Source organism: Peromyscus californicus, unplaced genomic scaffold, assembly GCF_007827085.1.
Source record: "Peromyscus californicus insignis strain IS unplaced genomic scaffold, ASM782708v3 Scaffold_7__1_contigs__length_154581171, whole genome shotgun sequence".
In the NCBI taxonomy this organism is placed as follows: Eukaryota; Metazoa; Chordata; class Mammalia; order Rodentia; family Cricetidae; genus Peromyscus; species Peromyscus californicus.
The window spans coordinates 128,857,097-128,870,267 of record NW_026294595.1 but is presented as its reverse complement, the minus strand read 5'-3'; the positions used below and the strand labels follow the sequence as shown (position 1 = coordinate 128,870,267).

Sequence of the window (13,171 nt, the reverse complement as noted above, 5' to 3'; positions counted from 1 at the left end):
AAAGCCCAGAAAAAGGAAGCGCTCCATCTGGATCGAGAATGTGCCAACCTCTCTCACCCTCCGTCAGTGTCTGGCTTGCTTATGTTGAATGAGATCTAGCCCTCAGCTTCTCTACTGTGTGTGGTGTGGGGGGTGAGCAGCAGTAATGGGGGCAAGCGGACCCCAGGGCTGGGGATCCGATGTGGGCCGGATTCTGTCATTAGCTGGGTTCACAAGCACTATCCCTGAATGAGCCTCATTTTCCCATCTGTACAGCAAGAGACTCATGTGCTCTCGTGGTCCTTCCCAGCTCTGACACATTCCAGGATTTGCAATGAGTAATTTCACAAACTGTTCATGAGAGGGGGAAGGAGAGACATGCCTGCTATTTTCCAAAGCACCTCATAGTCTGTAGAATACTGTCTAGTCCTTTATGCCCTCATCTCATGAAGTGAGGTGGCTGAGGTAAGGTCTAGGTGCCCATTCTTCACAAGAAACTGAACTGAAAACCATCCTTGACAGCTTCAATATGCTTGTTTTAAAACAAGAGCTCATGTAGCCCTGGCTGCCTATGTAGGCAAGGATGGTCTAGAACTCCTGGTCTTCCTGTATCTACCTGCTAGGGTGTGCAGCTATGCCCAGCTGTAGGAACTGTAATTTTTGCCTCCACTCCACATGTTTATTATAAAGGTATGCCAATTTGTTTTCAAAGATCAACACATCATCTGGAACAGGCACGAGTGTTGTGTTTTTTGTTTTAAGGTCTTATTTATTTATTTTTGCTGTATATAGCCCAGGCTGTCCTGGGACTTAAGCTCTTCTGGTCTCTCCCTTCTAAATGCTGGAAATACAAGTGTATTTCTTGAGAAGTTGCTTGCAAAATGTACATTCCTGGGCTCCTAGAGATTCTAAACTGGATCTGGGTGTGGTGGCACATACCTGTAACCCAAGCACTCAGGAAGCCGATGCAGGAAGATTATCTTGACTCAGTTTGGGCTGCATAGCAAGATTCTGAGTGAGCCAGGCGTAGTGGTGCACCCCTATAATTCCAGCACTTAGGAGACAGAGACAGGTGGGTGTCTGAGTTCAAAGCCAGCCTGGTCTACATAGTGAGCTCCAGGGCAGCCAGAGCTACATAGTGAGACCCTGTCTTAAAACAACAACAACCAAACAAAACAAAAAACCAGCCAAAAAACCCAAGAGGTGGTGTGGCGGGAGATGGGGGTGTGGGGGAAGGTAGGGATTGATTTTAAGTTGGCCAAGCTGGGGTGGCCCAAAGTTAACAGGTATTTATTTCGGAAGCCTTGGAAAATCATAGCCTCCAGTCCCTTCTTTGCTCATCTCTGCCCTCCGCTTCCATTTCTGTCATACCCAGAAAGGGTATGAGAAACAGCCCCGATGAGGCCAGTCCAGAGCAGTGCGATCAGAGTTGGGACAGAGAAAAAGTGGCATGGGCCAATGGAGCAAGTAACCCTGGGGTGAAAGCCCCCTGGAAGAGGCGATGCTTACACACGGGACGTGGAGACTAGAATGTTGTCAGCTACTCTTCTTGTGGTCACCTGCCCCCAGTGCAGGAAGCTTGTAGGTCTTGTTAAACCTTTCACATCTCTGTTCCCAATGTTGGCACAATGCCTAGCCAAGAGGACAATACTGGTCAGATGGGCTGACCTGAGCAATGAGAAATGCTGCTGGAGATAGCCCAGAGCCTCCGGATTAAATGCATGTCCATATGCATCCTTACCACCGCTGCACTGCCCTGCCGCCCTACATGAGGTCTAATGTGGAGATAATTTAATGGCTGACTCTCTTCACGTTCTGCTGTTTCTGTTTTCCTCTTTCCTTTTCCCTAAGTCAGGAGTCAAGGTCTGGACTGCGGAGGGGGCACTGAGCAGGCTCTCAGACGTTTCTGATTTTTAAAGACAGGGTCTCACTGCATAGTCCAGGCTGGCCTAAAGAAGATCCGCCTGCCTCTGCTGCCCAAGTGCTGGGATTAAAGGCCTGTGCCGGTGTGGAGTGAGCAAATGAATGAACGCAAACTAGGCGCCAGCTACTGAAGGAATTTAAGCTAAATCAGACTGAGGTCAAAGCCATACTCCCTACCCATTTCCCGGCACCCCTCTTGGGCTTGGCTAATAGGTGACAGGGATAGGGAAGAGCACATGATCTGTGAGCAAATGGCATAAATGGATCTTAGGACCGGAGATGTGGCTGGAGCGAGCTTTGGAGGTGAGCCTAAGCGTGCAGAAGAGACAGTTTCTGGAATCTGAGCTGAGCGGGTGGAGGCCACAGGTTGAGAGTCTAGGGGTCATGTGGCATGGGGAGACTGCGAGACGTGCAGAACCGAGTGCGAAGTTTGTTCCCTTCGCCAGGCCACGCCACCCACGGGTAGGCGGTGGAGGGGGCGGGGTCCCGGCGCCCACGCCTCCTGCGGGGCACGCCTGGAGGCTGTGGGGACAAGGAGCCCCGCACCGCCCGGACAAAGCCTGCGCGCGCCCCGCCCCGGGATTGGCCGCCCCGCCCCGGGTCCCGCCCTCCATCGCCGGCCCGAACGCTGCAACCAATGTTCGCCACCGGCGCCGCCTCCGTCACAGCCGCGTCGACCAATGGAGGTGGCGCTCGGCGGCGCGTGGCTCTTTCGCGGCAAAAAGGATTTGGCGCGTAAAAGTGGCCCGGACTTTGCAGGCAGCGGCGGCCGGGGCGGAGCGGGATCGAGCCCTCGCCGCGGCCTGCCGCCATGGGCCCGCGCCGCCGCCGCCGCCTGCCTCCCGGGCCACGCGGGCCGTGAGCGCCATGGCCGTGGCCCCCGCGGGCGGCCAGCGCGCGCCGGCGCTGGAGGCCCTGCTCGGGGCGGGCGCGCTGCGGCTGCTCGACTCTTCGCAGATCGTCATCATCTCCGCCGCGCCCGATGTCGGCGCCCCGCAGGTCCCCGCCGGCCCCGCCGCGCCGCCCGCCGGCCCCCGCGACCCTGACGTGCTGCTCTTCGCCACGCCGCAGGCACCCCGGCCCGCGCCTAGTGCCCCGCGTCCCGCTCTCGGCCGCCCGCCGGTACGGACCCTAGGCGCGGGCGGGGGAGGGGCGGGCTGCAGCGCTGGGCGGCGCGGAGCCTGGGCTGGGCCTCCGGGCTCCGCCCCGGGGCGCGCGGTGACAGACTGCCTGTCCCGGTTTGCTGCGCCTTGCTCTGGGCCTCAGCGTTCCTCCTCACCAGAGCGTCGGATTCGTTCATGATAATGGGGTTCACGTGTATTCAGCTGGTGCTTGCTTAGTGCACGCCCAGCCTCTGGCACACTTAGAACCGCGGCCGACATTCTCAGTTCTGCTGGGAGCTGGGTGTTGTCACGTGCCCATCTGCCGGAGGGAGGAACTGAGGCCCAGACAGGGAAGTGCTTCACGCAGCTGCAGGTGGTGGGGCTGGTATTTTAACGGATGTCTGTTGGCTTGGCGCAGAACTTAGGGCTGGGTAGTGAGCGCGGTTGCTTGGGGGAGAGAGGTGAAGGAGGGTGACTGATGGAGACCCCTCCTTAGTGCCTGGATATTGGATTGCCAGGTGCAGGCCTAGCCTCGCAGGCCTCTGGGGATAGGCCTCCTGACTGGGAGGCCTTCTCTGCAGGGGCGGGGTGCTGGGCCAGCTGCTGCAACTCTTCCTCTGCACGTCCTTCCATCTGCCACCCTTCCAGCCCCTGGTTGCCATGGAACTTTACTCATCAGGCGGGCAGACCCCGGAGCCTCTGGAAGACTGGGTGGGCTGGGCCCCTGAGATCTATGGAAGGGGCCTCCAGTGCCTGGAGAGAGGAGACGTGGGAGGGAGATCCCTGGATAAAGTCTTCACTTATCCCTGAACAGCAAGCAGCTCAAGACCAGTTTAGGCTGGGGGCCTAGAAAAGGCAGCTGAGTCAGTGGAGAGTGGAAGCTTGGAACTTGGAACCGAGCAGGGGCGGGCGCCGGCACAGGGTGTGGGCCACCAACTTTATTGTGGGGGTGGAGCAGACAGGAGGGGGGTTCTCAGCGGGGGGCTTGGAGCAAATGGGAGGGGCAGGGCCTACTACCCAGAGTAGAAGCTGTTCAACTGCTGATGGGGTGTGGGTGGCAGCTGGTCCCTGAGGCATCTTGGGAAGGCCCATAGCCCCCTTGGCCCAGTGCCCAGTGCTGCCTTCCTTCCGGAATCACCAAGATGCTAATAATAATAACAATAGCAGCTACCATTGTTTTAAGGATGTTTCGTGTGCCAGGCTAAGCGCATCACCCACTTAACCCTGTGGGCCACCCTTTTTGACCCTTATAGATGGGGAGGCTGAGGCCCAGAGATGGTGGAACTTTCCCCAGCCATTCAGGCAGGGAGTGGTATTTCCTGATTGTTAATGGCCCTTCCTCCCAGTGAGAGCCGGCTTATATTTGGTGGGTCAGCTAGCTTGCCTTCCACATACTCCAGGGGCCTGTGCCTGCCTGCAGGTAGGTAGGAACTTGGGGCCTGGACAGGTAGTCTGCATTTGACCAAACATTCCATTCACTCCAGTTGGCTTAGTGAGTCCCCATTACATGCTAGGTGCAGAGGTAGCTGAGGATCCCCTGCCCCCATGGTACTTAAGGGCCGGCAAACACTTTCTGTGGGAGAGGCTGACAACATCCTGGAGCCAAAGGCCAGGAGTGCGGATCTGGATTTTGGCCTCTACTGACTTTGCTCTGGCATTTTTGGGGGCAGCCCTTGAAATAAGCTTCAGGCTTGGCTTCCACCCAGCAAGCACTTGTTGAATACTTCCTGTGTACAGAACTCCGGGCAATTCAGACATTCCTTTTTGCCCTGCCTGCCCACCTCTACCTACCTTGTCATGACTCTGTGTGTGTGTGTGTGTGTGTGTGTGTGTGTGTGTGTGTGTGTGTGTGTGTAGATCCTGTAGGGGGAAAGTGGAGACAGGAGAATTGCCACAAGTTCAAGGCCAGCCAGGGTTATATAGTGAAACTTTGCCTTAAAAGTAAGTTAATTTTTAAAAGTAAACTTGCTCTATTATGACAACTAGAGTTTGGATCCCGGCACCCACATTGAGGTTGTAGATGCCTGTAACTCCAGCTTCAAGGGATTTGATGGTGTCTTCTGCCCCATGCCCACATGTTCACATACACTCATTCATACACAAATTTCTTAAAAAGTTAATTAAATAAAAATATATCAAAATACAGTCTATCTTGGTTTATTGGCATATCGTACAATTTAAGCAAGTAAGAATGAGGATCCCAACTCTTGAATTCAAAGCCAGCTGCACTACAAAGACCCTATTACAAAATGGTAACAGCGAGAAGCTGAGGCTTCCCATTATACACGTAATACTTGTTTACTATAGGAAGTATGTAGTATTGTACATTAGGTCTATAAAAAGCCATTTGTAACTCAGGGCTCTTGTTTTAGAGGTGACATTTTTATTCTGTGTATACCTGGCTGGTCACTGCCTACTTAATGCTGTTGGGGATTGAACCCGGGATTTAGTGTATGCTGAAGAAGCATTCTGCCAGTCCTCAGGATTTTTTTAATAGTTCTAAAAATAGCTGTGAACCAGGCGTGATGGCAGTACTTACAAAGTAGAGATATAAGGATCAAGAGTTCAAGGCTTTCCTCGGCTGCATATCATGCTGGAGGCCAGCCTGGGCTGTTTGAGACTGTTCCATGTTCAGACAGAATGTCATTCTCATCGCCCAGAGGAGGCAACAGTCTGTCCTGGCTTTCCCACAGAAGTGTTCCTGTTTCTGAAGCACACTCTGTTAGAAACTGAATTAGAGAACAGCTGAGATTTTTTAATCCAGGAAAGGACCGTGTATGTGTTAACCTGTCACAGTGGTTTCCTTGTGTGTCTGTGAGAGCTTCTGTGTTGGCCTGCGCCTGCCTCAGTACTTCACTGAGACTGCATGTTCCAGGGGCTAAGTAAACAGTTTTTGTGGCCCTTCCTGTGGATGGGTGTTTGAGTCATTCAGCTATTTTCACTAGCGAGTGTCTTCACCTGTGGCTTTTAGGATCCTAGTGCGAGGGTGTTCTAGAGAGGAGTGATGAAAACAGGCATCTGTTTGAGCCCCTTACTTGCCTTTAGGGGTCAGCAAGGGCCAGGATACAGGGGAGAAGGTATTCCTGGCTAGTTTGTATATCGGAGTCTTGCTCCTGGGTGGGGCTCTGTCAGCCTATTGGGGTGCATATCTTGGGTTTCTCCCTGGCTACAGGTCTATCCCAAGATGGAGAGCACCATAGACTCTGCTATCAGACAAGATTTTGGTGAGGAAATGTATGGGAAACAGTTACTACCCCGCCCTGCACAGACAGCATAGGATGTCTGCCTGCCTGTGATCCTCTTCCTGACAGGTTGTCCTGTTCCTTGGCGTGAGAGGGTAGGGAGTCTGGTCAACACATGTTGATTGGCACTGAGGCCTGTGGCAGACAGTGATGCAGAGGTGCATTGGCTCCAAGGACACTCTCTGAGGTGGAGGCAGTAAGCAGGAAGACAGACACCTCTGTGCAGTTTGTAATGGATGTAGTCAAAGGTTGGGCTTGAGGCGATGTAGAGAGAAGGATAATATCACTTAAGTAATTGTTAAGGGTCCTGCTGGAGGGAGCTGCCGGTGTGAGAAGAGGCATAGGCTAGGCCTTAGAGGCAGGGATTGGGAGAAGTCCATCTCAGCAGTTCTCGTGAGGAATGCTGTTGGAAGGCTTTACTGAGGCAGAGATGTGGAGGGAGACCAGTGTAGGGACAGCTGGACTGTCCAGTGGGAGGGTGATAATGGCTATGGGTAGAATTCTTGGCAAGTGAGTGTGACAGGTGGTGGGCCAGGTTGGACGCGGGTTTAGTTGAGAAAGGCCTGTGGCTGGCGAGAGGATAGCAAGTCTGGTCCCGTCAGGGTGGCTTGAGCTATCTGTCCGTGGGATTTCAGGATCCTTTCCATCTCCACGTGTCTAGCCTAAACCAGAGGGCATGGAGATGAGCAGCTTGGGGTCTTTCTCAGACAGATCTGGGTAGGAACTGTGGCTCTGTCACTTCCTGACTGCGATCTTGAACGTGGGTTGCTTTAATCTGCAAAGGGAGCCATTGGGGTGGTGCCAGTCCACAGGCACCAACTGCTGCCATGGTTAAAGATGTGTAAATGAGTTAGAAACTAGAGAAGTGACTTACTTGCCCGGGGGACCTCTACCCTTCCTTGGTGGCTTATTACGTAGTCTCTGTGGGCCAGGACTTGGGGGAGATTCAGCTGGTGCTTCTAGCCTGGTCCTCATCAGAAAGCATGACTTAAGACTGCAAGATTTGCTTCCAAGCTTGTGATGTTCCTCCTAACCTAGAGGGGTTCTCAGCTCTTCGCCTGTAGGGCTTATCTTTGGGGCTCCGTGAGGTATGGCACAGCAGCTTTTCTCCTGCCCCTTGCCACCTGATCCGGGGAGCTCCAGGACCTCAGTGACCAGTGTCAGAAGTGACACTGTCCGTTCTGGCTAGTGTTTAAGGGGAAGGAAGTTAGCACTTGTCTTTGAAAGAAGTTCCTGAAGTAGGAAGTCCTGGTGGCGCGTGCCTGTAAGCCCAGTATTTGGGAGATAGAGGCAGGAAGAAAAGTAGTTCAAGGTCATCCTTGGCTACACAGTAAGTTTGAGGCCAGCCTGGGTTAAATAGTGAGACCTTAGAGTTGTAGGAACTGAGGAGACTAAATGGTAGATTGTATGTTAGTATACACAAAGCCTTCATTTTAATCTCTAGCATTCCAGCGATGATTTTTTTTGTTGATGTATTTAAAAAAAAAACACCCCAAACACACACACACACACACACACACACACACACACACACACACAACCAAAAAAAAAAAAAACAAAACCACACCTGTTGGACCTAAAACTTGAACTCAGTCTTCAGTCCTGCACTTGAATGATTTGTAAGGTAGGATAACCTAATGCTGTGTGCCTTAGGATCTGTCTCTGCTCGCATACCTAGGCATCCTAATAGAGAAAAAAAGACTGGGGTACCAAGCCCTTAGCTGAGTCTTTTGTGCAGTCTCACTCCTGGTTACTGGGCATCTTCTTGTGTTTCTGCTACAGGTGAAACGGAGGCTGGATCTGGAAACTGACCATCAGTATCTGGCTGGGAGCAGTGGGTCCTTCCGGGGCAGAGGCCGCCACCCAGGGAAAGGTACTGGTTGACTCTAGCTTCTCAGGCCCAGATTTGGGGGTGGGCATGCTTGTAGACTCTGGGGCCCCAGCAGGCAGCTGGAATGGCTGGCTGACAGGACTTCCTTGGGCCTTGGAGGTGGGGAGTTCCCCAGCCACAGAGGAATGCTTTGGTTGGCAGACAGCAGCCACAGGGCCTTTCTGCTTGGCCTGACTAAGAGGAAGGAGCCCTTTGCCTCCCACCTCATCCTGCCACTCTGCACTGCTGGGGAGTCAGGCCTGTTGGGGGCAGGCTGAGTGTTTGAGGAGCCCTGCCTAGCCTAACCCCTGCCCCCCAGGTGTGAAATCTCCAGGGGAGAAGTCACGCTATGAGACATCATTAAATCTTACCACCAAACGCTTCTTGGAGCTGCTGAGCCGCTCAGCTGATGGTGTTGTTGACCTGAACTGGGCAGCTGAGGTACTGAAAGTGCAGAAACGGCGCATCTATGACATCACCAACGTCCTGGAGGGCATCCAGCTCATTTCCAAGAAGTCCAAGAATCATATCCAGTGGCTGTAAGTACTGACCAGTCACTGGGCTGGTGGCAGCCAGACCAGGCCTGCAGTGGCTTCTCACATTCCTAACAGCTGGGAAACCAAGGTCTGAGGAGAGGTGTCTTCCCTGGGGTGATAGATACACAGATCTATCAGATCCAACTCCCTATAGCTGTGCGAGGTGTCTCATCCAGTAAACACACACACTGCTGAAGGTTTCCTGTTCCTTTTCCTGGTGCTGCCCATTTTTGGACCACTGCAACCACCATTCCAGCTTTTGCTGTCATCACTGAGGTCGGCCTTATAGATGTTTTAAGTTTTGTTACGACTTCCCCTTGTACCTCCCTCTCTCCCCAGGCATCCTGCTGCCCTCTCTGGTACACCTGCCTTCTTGGTTTTTGATAGATCATTCTTCATTCTGTATTGTTTCTCTTCACTTGACGGTGTGTCTTGGTGGCATTCCATGGCATGTGTGTGGTTTCTTGGCTCCTTGGTGGGGATATGTAGGTGTTTGCTGACAGACCAGGCATTTTACTAAGCCCTTGCCAGTCTAACTTGGAGCCTAGCTGGGGAGCAGAGCCAGAGGGGGAAGAGCTTGCCTACTTCTCACAGAAGAGTGGCGGTGGCAGGCTGCCTTGAGTGCCAGGGCTGGTGGATGGAGGGCCTGAGGACTGCTAGCTCTTCACCGGCTTCCCACAGAGGCAGCCACACTATGGTGGGGATCAGTAAGCGACTCGAAGGCCTGACCCAGGACCTACAGCAACTGCAGGAGAGTGAGCAGCAGCTGGATCACCTGATGCACATCTGTACCACGCAGCTGCAGCTGCTTTCTGAGGACTCAGACAGCCAGCGATATCCTTGCATTGGCCAGGGAACATGGTGGGCAAGCTTGGCCAGTGGTGGCACCACACTGAGACTAGAGAGGTTACCTAGGGCTCTGGATTCTAAAAGATTCTGGATTTGGAAACAAGACCTAGCTTTGCATTTACTCACCATAGGACACTGAACAAATTACTTGGCTTTTATGGGCCTAAGTTTCATCTGTAAAAGAGGATGGTAATATCCATTTCCATAATTGTACATAATAAAAAAAACAACTGGGTGGTGGTGGTGCACACCTTTAATCCCAGCACTTGAGAGGCAGGTGGATCACTGTGAGTTTGAGGCCAGCCTGGTCTACAGAGCAAGTTCCAGGACAGCTAGGGCTACATAGAGAAACACTGTCTTGAAACACCAAAAAAAAAGGAAGAAAGAAAGAAAAAGAAAGAGAAAGGGCTGATGAGATGGCTTGCTGAGTGAAGGTGCTTTTGGCCAATCTTGGCCATCTGAGTCCCTAGTGGAAGGAGGGAACTAACTCCTGCAAGCTGTCTCTGACTGTATGTGTGTACACACATCCCCTGTGGCATGTGTACGTGTGTACACAAAGACACACCAAGTAATAAGCTTTAAAGTAAGTAATACGTTTTAAAAGAAGCCCAGAACTGGAGAGTTGGCTCAGCAGTTAAGAGCACTTGTTGCTCTTGTAGAGGACCCAAGTTCAATTCTTTGCATCCACATGGTGGCTCACAGCCATCTGTAACTAGTCCTAGTGCATCTGATGTCCTCTTCTGACCTCTGAAGGCAGGAGGTACATATGTGGTGCACATACATGTCGGGAAAACAGTCATACACAGAAAAGTCCAGTAGTACACAACCCTTGGAGGCAGAGGCAAGTAGATCTCTGAACTCAAGGCCAACCTGGTCTACATACTTCCAGGCTAGCCAAGGATACACAATGAGACCCTGTCTCAACAAAACAAAGCAAAGCCCAGTATTCTGGTGTGTGCTTGTAATCTCCAGACCAGGTATGAGGCAGAAACTGCTACATATTCAAGACTAGTCAAGGCTGTGTAGTGAGACTGTCTCAATAAAAATAATCACAGGCCACTGGACTGTACAGTGAGACCTTGTCATCAAAGAGAAAAGCTAGTACCAGTAATGACAGACCTTTCATTAGTCATTGATTTAGTGCCTGATTATAGCTTCAAAGTTAAGACTTTTTCATTCACAAAAAGAAACTTCATTAGAATTTGTTTTTTTTAGTGAATACCATTGATTAACAACAGCAAGGTTGTCAAAAGCAATTTCCATCTCCCAGCCTGGAGACCTGTTGAGCATTTTATGTAGAATTATCACAGGCAACCATTAGTTTGGAATTAGATGGGTAGATAGTCTCACTGTATAGATGTGGCAGTTGAAGCTTGGGAATGAGGCTCTGAGCACTAGGCCTTGTGAAGGAGTCAAGACAGTGACTAGGTAGGTGTGGGCCCTGCTCTGTGGGCTGAGTCAGGGGTTCCTCAAAGGTCAAATGCTCCTTGACTCTCCCAACCCTGGCCTATGTGACCTGCCAGGACCTCCGTAGCATAGCGGACCCTGCAGAACAGATGGTCATAGTGATCAAAGCCCCTCCTGAGACCCAACTACAAGCTGTGGACTCTGCGGAGGTGAGAATCGTGACCCCAGGCCTGATCAAGACAGGGTGGGCTGGGCTGATGGTCACCTGGGCCTCAGTTTACCCTGCTTGCTGCCTCCACCCAGACGTTTCAGATCTCTCTCAAGAGCAAACAAGGCCCCATCGATGTTTTCCTGTGCCCTGAGGAGAGTGCAGGGGGGATCAGCCCTGGGAGGACCCCGTGCCAGGAGACATCGTCTGGGGAGGACCGGACTCCTGAGCCTGGCACTGCAGGGCCTCCACCATCACCTCCCTCCACATCCCCGTCCTTGGATCCCAGCCAGTCCCTGCTAGGCCTGGAACAAGGTAGGTAGGGCAGGTCCTGTTCTCCCATTTGGGCAGGTAGTCATGGCAGCTCCTTTCCTGCCAGACCCTCTCCAACCTGTAATGCCTGCTTTCCCCAGAACCAGTATTGTCACGGATGGGCAGCCTGAGGACCCCCATGGAAGAAGACCATCTGTCACCGCTGGTGGCTGCTGACTCACTCCTGGAGCATGTTCGAGAAGACTTCTCTGGACTCCTCCCTGGGGAGTTCATCAGCCTTTCCCCACCCCATGAAGCCCTTGACTACCACTTTGGCCTAGAGGAGGGTGAAGGCATCAGAGATCTCTTTGACTGTGACTTTGGGGACCTGACCCCTCTGGATTTCTGACAGAAGCCTAGGGAGCCTGGGCGTCTGGAGATGCCCCACCCTGGCTGCAGCTTTGGAGCCTCCTGCCCTGGGCCATCCTTCCTGCCTCATTGGAAAAGCACGATTCATACCCTCTTCTCCGTGCAGTAGCTTCTAGCTCTGGGGTTTGGCTGCTGCCAGATTGAGCAGACCAAAAGGGGAAGGATTTTGTATGGGATGTGTGTGTGTGTGTGTGTATGTGTGTACGTGTGTACATGTGTGTACCGGGGAATGAAGGTGAACACATCTGTATGTGTGCTGCAGACACATCCTGGTGTGTCCACGTGTGCATGAATTCATGTGTGCGCATTGGGGTGGGGTTGGGCTCTAACTGCACTTTTGGTGTCCTTGCTGCAGAGGCCCTGTGAGGCCCAGGGTGACTGCCTGCTCCCAGAATCCTGTGTGTCAGCCAGGCCAGGTGGGGCAGCTTGGCTGGCTGGGTTTGCAGGGCAGCAAGAGCACTGCTTAAAGGTTTTCCGATCGAAGCTTTAATGGAGCGTTTATTTATTTATCGAGGCCTCTGGCAAGCCTGGGGAATAAGCTAAGGGTGGGAGGGATATGGGGCTAATGCCCCAACTTCCTGTACTCTGAAGCAAGGGCAGGGTCCCCTAAACTGGGTTTTCCCCCCCTTTGCCCAACCCCAAAGGAACTGAGGCCCAAGCAGTTTATTTATTGGGAAAGCGGGAGGCGGGGAACAGACTGACAACTGTGGATGGGTTGGAGAGATGGTCCCCTTTTAGGAGGTTGTACCAGCACCCTAGCTGCACCCATGTGGATTTGAGTTGGAAAAAGTGGGTGAGGGCCTTCACTGACACGGTGGACAGGAGGGTGGGTGTGGGCCCCTTAGTGGTCGGAGTGCACCTCCATTGTCCTCCCCACCCTCCAAACTGCACTTTGATTTGTTTCTTAACAGTTCTGTTCCCTCCTGCTTTGGTTTTAATAAATATTTTGATGGTGTTAGGGCTGGGTTTGGGACTCTATGCCGATGTGAGGCTAGGGTCAAAGGGAATGCTCAGTTCCCTGTTCCTATCTGATTTAATTTCCTTTCTGTATGTAACCACTTGAGAGGAAGAAAACTGACCCAGTGACTGGTAGGAAGTCATGCATATTATCTAAGTGCAGAAAAGGGAGTGTTAGAGTCGGCTTGCTGTGCGCCTTCCGGACATTTCTGAGCACTAGTAAAGATGCAACACACAGTGAACTGTATTTGTGTCAGATGCTTTTGTGTGTGTGTCTCGCTGTACCTGCAGCATGTGGTCTGGGACTGTTTTACAAGTGAGAAAACCAAAGTTTCTTGGAAGAGGTGATGGGGCTGAGATCTGGGAGAAGGGAGCGGTGACTGGGAATCCATGAGTGCATTAAACCCTAAGTCCTT

At 52.4% G+C, this 13,171-nt stretch overlaps 1 protein-coding gene across 2 annotated transcripts; it reads left to right on the top strand.

Annotated features, from left to right (window-relative positions):
• The first annotated feature begins 2,769 nt into the window (after nt 1-2,769).
• Nucleotides 2,770-13,002, top strand: E2f1 (E2F transcription factor 1). Of its 2 annotated transcripts, none has more exons than XM_052725325.1 (7): nt 2,770-3,024; nt 8,030-8,120; nt 8,437-8,656; nt 9,335-9,487; nt 11,004-11,118; nt 11,213-11,432; nt 11,531-13,002. In XM_052725325.1, the coding sequence occupies exons 1-7, from the start codon at nt 2,770-2,772 to the stop codon at nt 11,776-11,778; spliced, it is 1,302 nt and encodes a 433-aa protein (XP_052581285.1). In that variant the 3' UTR covers nt 11,779-13,002. The 2 variants fall into 2 exon arrangements, with proteins under 2 accessions (XP_052581285.1, XP_052581286.1); XM_052725326.1 differs by lacking the exon at nt 2,770-3,024 and adding an exon at nt 3,435-3,716.
• The last annotated feature ends 169 nt before the right edge of the window (nt 13,003-13,171 follow it).